At 32.6% G+C, this 10,077-nt stretch overlaps 1 protein-coding gene and 1 long non-coding RNA gene across 5 annotated transcripts; one reads left to right on the forward strand and one right to left on the reverse strand.

Moving 5' to 3' along the window:
* The first annotated feature begins 3,497 nt into the window (after positions 1-3,497).
* LOC130715658 (uncharacterized) lies at positions 3,498-6,169 on the forward strand. Of its 3 annotated transcripts, none has more exons than XR_009011722.1 (5): positions 3,498-3,562; positions 4,109-4,159; positions 4,533-4,599; positions 4,692-4,896; positions 5,240-5,656. It is a non-coding gene; the product is annotated as an uncharacterized LOC130715658 (long non-coding RNA). The 3 variants fall into 3 exon arrangements; XR_009011723.1 differs by lacking the exon at positions 3,498-3,562 and adding an exon at positions 6,065-6,169 and having other exon boundaries at positions 3,607-4,159; positions 5,240-5,379; XR_009011721.1 differs by lacking the exon at positions 3,498-3,562 and having other exon boundaries at positions 3,607-4,159.
* A 121-nt stretch (positions 6,170-6,290) lies between these two features.
* Positions 6,291-9,457, reverse strand: LOC130715657 (WAT1-related protein At1g68170-like). 2 transcript variants are annotated; one of them, XM_057565775.1, is made up of 7 exons: positions 9,115-9,457; positions 8,472-8,534; positions 8,142-8,258; positions 7,512-7,773; positions 7,246-7,404; positions 6,753-6,904; positions 6,291-6,667 (listed from the first exon to the last, which is right to left on the reverse strand). In XM_057565775.1, exons 1-7 carry the CDS (start codon positions 9,309-9,311, stop codon positions 6,448-6,450), a joined length of 1,170 nt encoding a protein of 389 aa, XP_057421758.1. In that variant the 5' UTR covers positions 9,312-9,457; the 3' UTR covers positions 6,291-6,447. The 2 variants fall into 2 exon arrangements, with proteins under 2 accessions (XP_057421758.1, XP_057421759.1); XM_057565776.1 differs by lacking the exon at positions 8,472-8,534 and having other exon boundaries at positions 9,115-9,455.
* Positions 9,458-10,077: the final 620 nt, after the last annotated feature.

The raw sequence follows: 10,077 nt of genomic DNA on the forward strand, positions 1-10,077 counted from the left end.
TAAAAATTAATTTTAGCATATAAGAATTAAGCATATTATAATTAGAGCTAAAATTGTTTTTAGTATGTGAAGTTAATCCTTATAGCTTCTTTTGTGGTAGTTCGACAGCATCATCAATAGTTCGACAACAACATCGACAGCAGGTCCAATACTATCACCAGTTTTAGCGGAGGCTCTTTGCATGAGATGGACTCTTGGTCTGGTGGCGGAGTTGGGATTTCAATGTGTGTGGTTAGAGAAGGATTACTTGGTTCTTCACAACCACCGGAAGAGAAGGGAGCAAGGTTTTTCCCACTTAGATACGGTGGTTCAGGATTGTCATTTGTTGCTTTCTCATTTTGATGTTTTTAATTTCAATTTAGTTTTGTTCGTAGAGCTGGTAATAGCACAGCAGACACTTTAGTTAAACTTGCTTTTAATTTGGGTTGTTTGGTTTGGATTGAAAAGACTCATTTGGAGGTTTCTTCTATCATCCATGACAATGTACTTTACCTCAGTGACTTCTTCTTAATTGAATGAAATGATTTTTTTTTTTTAAAAAGGGCTTCTTTTGTGGTAGTTTTTGCATTAGTCGATGGTTTTTAATAGTTAAAAAATGCGCTAGTCACAATTAAACCGCCACAAAATGCACCACAATGACTAACTTCACCTTTTTCATTAATGTCAGGACCGAGGTTATGAAATGTTTTTTAAAGCTAAATCTAATACACCACTATTTTACTGGAACTAAAAACATACTTAACCATTATAACTAACATGTACAGTAAAAACAGGTTTATGAGTATTTTGAACATGATCCACCATAAAAAATATTCATTACTTAAAAACATAATAAGTTTATAACTCGTTAATTCGTAAAAAAAATGTACGTAAGATTTATTTTAACATTTTTCTATTATATAACTAAAAGTTTTCAAATGTCAGGTATTTTCTAGTAAATTTTTCCTTGATTCCTCCTTTTACCTTTTACAGTAAATTAACACATATTTCATGTATAGTTGATTTTTCCCCTTCAATCTTTTAAATTGATAATAAAAAGAAAATTAAATTTCCGTAAGAAAAAAACTGCAAGTTTTCATATAGTACTGAAAACTTGTCCATAATTTTGTGTATTAGGTTGAAGTATGTCATGTACTTCAAATTCAATAAAATTTCCATGTTCACACCTCATTTTTTATACATTACATTTTTACTCATTTTTATTTCTATCTCTCTACTTTTATCATTTATTAATGACATCTTATATTTTTTATCTCTCTGCTTCTGCCACCTCTTTCCACTTTAAAGAGGGGTATGAAAGCAACATTATACTAAAATTTCATTTATTAAAGAAAATGAGAGTACTAAAAACATGCTTTAAAAAAAACAAAAAAACTTGCTCATTAAAACGGAGGGAATATGCTTTTATTGAAAATGTATGCTCGAACTTCAATTTATAGGAATGTATTTTATGAGAAATGTGATCTTATGTGAGAAAATGAGAATAAATCACGACCGTTAGATGTAATTATGGATTGTCAAGATTAAAACTAATTAATGGTCACATGACAACTTTAAAATGTCATGCGACTTTTTTAAAATGTCACATAACTTCACCTTTTAGTGTGTGTTTGGTTTCAAATCTGGAGATGCCAAACGTGGATCCAGAAATCCAAAAGCAACTATTTTTTGCTTCTGAAAACGTGGATCAGGGTCAAACGTAGATCGTGGATGAGTTTTCCAAACACACACTTAATCGTAATCATCTATGATTTAATCTAACGGTCATGATTTATTCTTATGCTCTCATATAAGAACATTTTTCTCATAAAATACATCCTCTATAAATTATAATGTAACCTTTCAGCCTGGAAAAAATTAGCTTTACTACCATCGAATATGAAGATACACTTAATAAATAAAATTAATTGGATGTGCATCATTTAATATAGAGTATTAAAAGAATTCTTTCATCGCCAATCATTCTATCTTTAGGTGATGTGATATCATATCATTAAGCCTTTTTTTTGTCTTTTTTTATAATGTTAAAAGACTCGTTTGTTATAAAATAGACTAGTTGGTACAAAAAGCTGTCAACACACCACAATTTTTATCCTTATACCAATAATATGTATTTGGGTCGGTGTGCCTATACACGTCTTTTACTGGCCCGGCCTTATCACTGGGGAAATCATGTACTTGGTCAGAGTTCCAAAATCATTGACAAGATCGGGAAAGGGAAATGAAAGGTGAAGGATTAGAAATTAATTTACAAATAAGTGACAACTAACATTTATTTATCAAAAAATTTAATTTCTTCTTTATCTTATAGTATATCAAAAAGATATTTATTTCTTGGAAATCGCGTAATTAACGACGTATAATTAAGGATTATAATAGTTCCAGCTTTATAGGATACGAGAAAAATCAATGGAAAATGCTACTATTTGTTTTATAAAAATAGAATAAACTTTAATAAAATCAAAAAAATTAGTGATGTCTTTGGAAAAAAAAAATAGTGATGGCTTTTAATTCACACAAATGTTTGTAATGGTCAAAACGTGCTAGTAACTCATATGTCTATTATACGTCGTCAACTTTTTATATATACGCCTTTAGTTGATAATATACAATATTACTCTTTCCGTTCCTATTTAACTGTCTCAGAAGAGAAAAAACACGCATATTAAGGAGTGCAATTAATTTCGTTAATTTTCATTAAAATATTCTTTTTTTTCCTATTTCACCCTTTAAAATGTATTTTTATCTTTTTTCATTTATTGTTTCTGTAAGGGCATTTCTTGGAAAAACATCATTTAATGCTCTCTAGAAACTCTAAGTAGACAGATATATAAGAACACATTTTTTTCTTCAAAGTGGACAACTAATAAGGAACGGAGGTAGTAATTATGATAAATAAAGTATATGTGTCATTTACAAAAATATAGAAGTGCACCCTTACAAAATTATGTTTGTATAATATGTGTACATACTACATACAGATTTTAGTAAACATTTAAGCGACATGAGTTGGGGGATAGTGAACGCTTTTGAAACTGCCAGAAAGTGAATTTCGTGCCGCCACTTAAATATGAGCTTAGCGTTACCAATGTCAGATGTTGGCGGCTTATCTTATTTACTGGGTGCTACAACCGCCATAATGCTACAACGCGCGAATATGATTTTGTTCCCTCCACTGTTTGACGCTCAATGTTCTCCCCCAATATACTAATCACCATTAGAAATACTCACCATTTTCACTTAACCTTGAGTCACTGGTCTAGCATTTTGCTGCGAAAATTGCTCGCATCTTCACATATTCCAAACAGGGTCGTTCCAAGGGTAAAGTCACCCCAGCTAGGGCTTTAGGCCTCCCATAAAAAATTTACTAAGGAAAAAAAGGCCTGAAAAAATATTTTTTTACTAAGTAAAGAAGGGTCAAAAAACCGAGCATTAATACTAAGTCAAAAAGATCAAAAAAAGAAAATGATTCACTTTAAAATTGACTTTAGGCCTCATTTTGCTGGGCCAACCCTGATTCCAAATATTAACCTCACTCGGTGGTGCTTGTAGTACATGAACGGTGAGCTTTTCTTTGATTTACCCTTCCACCTTGATTTGAAAATTCCAATCTCTATTTTTATTTTCCCTTATTTCCTTTATCTGCTTTTGTGACTTTGTTGAGAATGTTCTTTTTATTTCCTGGTTAGATTCTGAAACCGGTGAAGAAATCACAAATTTATTGATTTGAAATTAGAAATTGTTTGCTGAACACAAATTTCTATGCCCTGCTTGATCCCTATTTGATTATTTGTATCCATCTTGTTTGATAATATATCAAGTTAATTTCTACAAATTATGTTGGGGAGAGAGGGGACTCGTGCGCCAAGGAAACAAGACACCAATAGAACCAAACGCCACATCTTAGAACCTGTGTGAGTTGAAGTGTCACATTGGTTAAAGTTTTTTGTTAAGATGTGATGTCGGGTTCTCTTGGTGTTTGTTTCCTTGGCTTTCTCATTTCCCCAACAAATTAAGTATGAGATTCGAGGGTTCTTATGAAGTAAACTAGTTATAAATGCAGTTTAGGAAGAGATTTCATTATTTACTTTTACAATCTTATATGCAGGGCATTGCTGAATGCTGAAACCATCACATATCTGCAAATGGACTAATGGAGGTTAGTTTTCATGATGTAGAGTATAATCTTCTAGGTGAAGCTATTCTTATCTTTTTCTGTTGTGCAATGAGTTGATAATTTGTTTTTGTTTAATGCTCTAACCATCGGCACATGGATGTTAATTTGGAATTTATCTGTGGTTCTTTTCCTTCAAGTATAAGTTTGGTCAAGTTAAGGAGCATGAAAGATTTTCACAGGGAAAGGGTAAATAAATTCCTGAAGGTGCTGTTAACTATCAGAGAGACTAACTTGTTTGGCACTATTATGTCCTAGAATATGTAGTGTGTTTGCATCAAACTTAATGATAGTTTTGTTCAACTGTATGATGATAGTGTTGGTTCAAATTTTAATCTTTTATTAATTTTTAGTGCAGAATGATTTCTTGCCAAGAAGTCAAGAACTCCCAATCCAATGGAAGATATATTCAAATCAATATTCTGGTTATTATTACTGCCCTTTATGTGATATGGATATGAGAGCACTGGGTTTCAACTTTTATGTGCATGTGATTAGTTCTTGGTTTCTTTTTTAGTTTGTTGCTGAGCGGAGTTAAATGCCTTGATGATCTCTTAAACCAGGCATTGATGATTTAAACAGCTTGCCCTGCTTATTATTCTTGGTTTGCCTGAGGGACACCTTCATACATACCTGAGGGTACGGTCGAAAGTTAAGAGATCAAAGGAGACTTTATACACCAGGACAAATGTATATCATATTGTTGAGAGAAATTTTTGCAGGTATTGACTTGCAAATAGTTTTGTTCATACTTCATAGTAGACTATTGTAGAATTACAAATATTATGGGAACATACTTACAATTATATGTTGTTTAGTTTACTTGGGCTGGTGCTCTTCTTACTAAATTTTATGGAACCTAGACAAAATTTCTGTAACAAAAAATTATTAGTCTCAAACAAAGGCTATGTATAACATTCCATATTCACTAACTTAGCATCTTCCATGACCCGCACAAAGGAACGAACAATGTCCAATAATACTGTATTTAGCACAAGTAATAGTCAAATAGTAACATGTAATTATTTCCAACTTATGAAGTACTTTGTTGCTTGGTGAACACAGACGACGGAGATTTCCTCCTGAAGTGAGGACTGCTATTCCTATTGATGGAAGATTTAAGCCTATTGTGTTATCCTGTAATGCAACATCAGATCATGGAATTATTCGGATTGAGAGGGAGGCAGAGAAAGCCTTAATTACAAGTAAGAAATGTTAGTTGTAACAAAATTAATCTAGCATTTGCGGTTTGTTTTGCTCCTTTTTTAACATCTCATTGTTCTTTGAAGCTTGAGATTTTTTGGTATTTAGAATAATGTAATCTATGGATCAAATTTTGCTCATAAAGTTTAATGCCAATGACCCTACATCTTATTGAAATACTATCATTTGCTAATACCATAGAAAGTTGAGAACTATTCACTGCAACCTTATTGATTTTGCTTACAATTAAATACATGCTTTTGCTAAACTTCTCGAGGAAGAGAGCATAGACATTCCTGCGTGATTTTCTTTTAGTCATAAGGACTAAAGAAATGTTGCTAATAGTGATTCTATCTTAGAATGTGCTTTGATAGTGGATTCATGCAGACAAGTGGTTGTAGTTGGAGTAAACTGCACTGCTCCTAGATTTGTTCAAGGATTGATTTCATGCATTACAAAGGTGTGAATTTTTTATAAAACTGCATGCTCTATACTATCAGAATGTGCTAATTTGTTCTGTCAATTTGAATAACTTGTAAATCACTCATACACTTCTTTAGTTACTTTGGTGAGTAAGCACTGTACTCAGGCAAGAACTGCTCCTTGCAAGGTTCATATGTTGCCTTCAATTCTTTGTCAATTGGTAGTTATAAAGCTGATGCACTTCCATAAATTTTCAAATAGCAGGAAACAAGTAAACCAGTTCTTGTTTATTCCAACAGTGGAGAGACTTATATTACTTAGAGCAACCAATGTATCGTAAGTTCCTCGGCTTTTCTCTCTTCAATCGGGTCCAGTTTATTTATGTTCAAGTTAAACCAACTTCAAACTAATTATAGTTTCAATAACCAGTCGTTGTAGCCTTGTAGGTTGCTAATACATCTTATACGCGCAATCAACTCCATAACCCAAATTTAGTGTCACAGATCTCATATTCTTATCACATTTTCAAATGTTTCCTATTTAAAGTGACTCCACTGTTTTCATTAAAAAAAGTTACATCTTCGCGACCTTGGTTGCGACATATTTCAGTAGTGACGTGTTCCATTTTTTTTATTTTCGACAAATAGTTATTGATCATTAGCAACATTCCAGGTTGCACTAGTTTGATTTTGATTGCTATGGACCCATTTATCATGATCTATGGTCATAGACATAACAGCAATCTCAGTAACTTCGGGCTGTTTGGTGTTTTCCAATGGAATTAACTGAGTCTTCTTTTTCATTTCTTTGCTCTTACCCCAAAGCACAGTGTATAGGCCACACACGATCAGCCCAGCTCCAAGAACACTGCATAATTAATTAAAACCATACTAAATCATCATATATAGTATATCAAACCATGAACATGAAGAAAGATTTATATAGACTATACCTTCCTAGATATAACTTCTCATCCAACAACAAATAAGCAGCGATAGCGACAAGTAAAAGTTGTAGAGGATTGAAAATAGATGCAAATAGAGGCCCTCTCATCTTTACGCAATAGGAAATCATAATGACTACCAAACCAGAGGCCACAATTCCCTGCATGAAAATTACTCATTTAAACAAAGAGTGATGCTATAGCCTATATATATGTTACAATGAGAGAGACCATTAAACTCCAGAATCAGGTACATGGATTGTATTACTAACATAATATAGAATTTTAAAAAATCAACAAAATATAACTATGCCACAAAATCAACATTACTTGCCCATTATTTTTCTATCCTTGTGTTCAATACCATCAAATTGCTGGTACAAATATAATTCGTGAGTTTTCATATGCTTGAACCTATACAGTGCTTTTTTTTATTAATTTATTTACTTGAGAATTTGCTCACATCTCAAAAACTTGTACGTAGTGTCAAAATAAACCATACCGAATAAGCCACAGTTAGAAGTCTGATATCGTAACCCAACTTCCATTGATTCCAATCCCTTTCAAAACAAAGAGCAACAACAATGGATTGTATCGCTCCCATTGTGCACATCAACGCTGAGCTTGAGTGATGGCTGGGGAATTCTTTGTTCACTTGAGCCTGTGCCCATAGATGACAATAGAAGCGAACACAACTCAAACAACTCATTCACATAAAAAATATTGATATATGAAATGACTATAGTGAAAAAAAAAAAATCAGTTAACCTGAATGATTAACCACAAAGAAAAAGAGCAGCAACTTGCAATGGCACTTGGAACCCCAAGTAGTTTATTACTAAAGTCTACATGATGTTGCCCCATATGCTTATTTTGGTCCCGATGTGGATGCAAAAGGTTAATTTGGGAAGGAAAAATATTAATTTCCACCCCTTTGAGAAAGGTCATGAGCATTGCCCCACTAATTCCAACGCATGTTCCTATCACCTTTGCCTTCCCTTCTGGTACTCCGAAATTTAATTTTTCCAATCTACAGAAAATCAAACGCATATACAACAAAATGGACACTGATTAATGTGAGTTTTATTTATAATTAATTAAAAGCATTATAAGTTGAGAGGGTAAACCACTATCATTTAATATTGACCTAATGTGCGGTGAGTGCTAACCCGGTCTTTTATCATTAATTATCTCGTCTTAAGTTACTTTTATCTAATTTTCTATGATTAAAAAAAAATAGTTACTAACAATAAATTTATAAAAGAAATTATTAACTTTCCTAAATTACACCGTATTTCTCTTTTTAAGTTAAAAAAAATCAAAACCATACAATTAATATCTTTCATATCATATATGAAGAAGGTAACCTTCCTAAAATTGCAAGATAAGTGTACATACCGGAAGGTTGTAGCCATGATGAAGGTAATGCCTATAATAAGGTTGACCATGGCCAACATAAACGTTGCTGACGTCAAAGCCAGACCCACGGCATAAAGGTTTAGAAATAAACTTCCCCTGAAATAGAAACATTACATAACTGTACCATATATATGAGTATTTGTAATTCATTACCTTATAATTATTTTTCTTCTTTCTCACTATTCTTCTTTATATTGTGTTGAAGTACCCCTTATACTTCATTCAATATATTTCTTTGTTTATAAAAAAAAACCTTAACATGGATACCATATACTCATGGAGGTAAAGTCAATAATTTACGTAGCATACCCAAACAATCCACAAAGAAATGCCAAAAAAAGTACCCTCCATGTAATTTTTGGCCTCTTCTTCCTGTATTGAGAAAAAAAAAGGGAAAAACCATTTTCCTCTCGTGAATCTCATATTCAGAAGCTGTAGAATATTTCTCTTCCTATATATAGGATACAGCAAACAATTATTAATTATATATATGCATGTGCTTATAAAAAAAATTAATTATATGCATGTATTAACGAAAATGTTATGTGTACAGTGCAAAAATACAATTTTGACAGTTATCCGATTGATATATCACTTATATAGGAGCTATGATGCATTTACATTCTTATATTATTTCCACTTTCACATTCGTTCTTTCTCTCTTTCTCTTTTTGTTTTTTTTAATCTATTTGAATTTAAGTAATTGACTTATCTTAGGAGAACTACACTCAGTGTGCAAAATTGAGAGAAATTAAAAGGGAATATTGAAGATAATCTCATGTATAGTTCACTTCACTATAACCACACTCTCCAAGAATATAATAATCTAACTTAACGTTTTCATATAAGGTTCATGCATGAAAATTAAATATTTCCCAAACTATAGTCCGATTAGTGAGTAGTGACTAGTGAGTGTAAAAGCAATAAAAAAATGCATGGAGTCATCATCAACCTATCAAAGATAAAAGCAAGAGGGATAGTGACAGCCGATGCAAAAATGAGGCGGTAGGCATTAGCCACCGGCATGTTCATTCCATCCTTTATGGCGAGCTTGTAGATGATATTCACTGCAGCATATGCAACCTGCACAAACACCATTAGTATCACTGGTTTCAGTCCTTTGTATAAATTGGATTCCCCGCTCATCATGGTGTTAGCTACAAGGGAGTTTTGAGATTATTAAAGGAAATAGCTAGAGAGAGTGAGAGAGAAGCTAATAATCTCTATTTATTTAAGATGAGGTTGTGGAATTATAGCTCATCACAAAAGGGGTATTTATAGGAGAGGGCCGGGGAACTACATTTGCATGCCAAAAAGTGCCCCATCACTCCTTCACTGTTATCGTACTTGGTGCTACAAGGGACAACATTTGCATGGCTAAGGAGTGTAAGTTACTAAAGAGAAATAAAAAGAGAAGAAATAAGTAATAAATGTTATAAGAGAAATATAAAAAAAAATTAATGTCTCAAGGTGTATGCATTGTGAAATAATTTACTTATCATTATTGTCAAATACATGAAAATCTTCCATTTTTATGATATTTTAACTGGAAAAACAAACATGCGTGCTTAAGTTTTATATTTATTATACTCTGCAGTGTTTTGAGGAAGAAATGAGTTTTTTGCCATGCTTGGTTTGAGGTTTATTTGCAGGTGATCCATGTATTCTGGTTTTTATTTGGGGCCCTAGGTTCTCAGCGCCATGTTCGAGGATTTATGTTGTGATTGAATGATTGTTGTCTGTGAGTTCTTCCCCATCTTGATTTGAGGGTCTGGGGGTTTGTCGGAAGGATATAGCTAATTCGCGTCTGAATTTTCGTAGTCTTAAAATGATACTTCTTTAAGCATATGTTTTTTTCAAAACAATAAAAATAATATCTCTTACTATTTCGATAGCCAAAAGAGGTGAATAGGGT

This window comes from Lotus japonicus, chromosome 4 (assembly GCF_012489685.1).
Source record: "Lotus japonicus ecotype B-129 chromosome 4, LjGifu_v1.2".
Classification (NCBI taxonomy): domain Eukaryota; kingdom Viridiplantae; phylum Streptophyta; class Magnoliopsida; order Fabales; family Fabaceae; genus Lotus; species Lotus japonicus.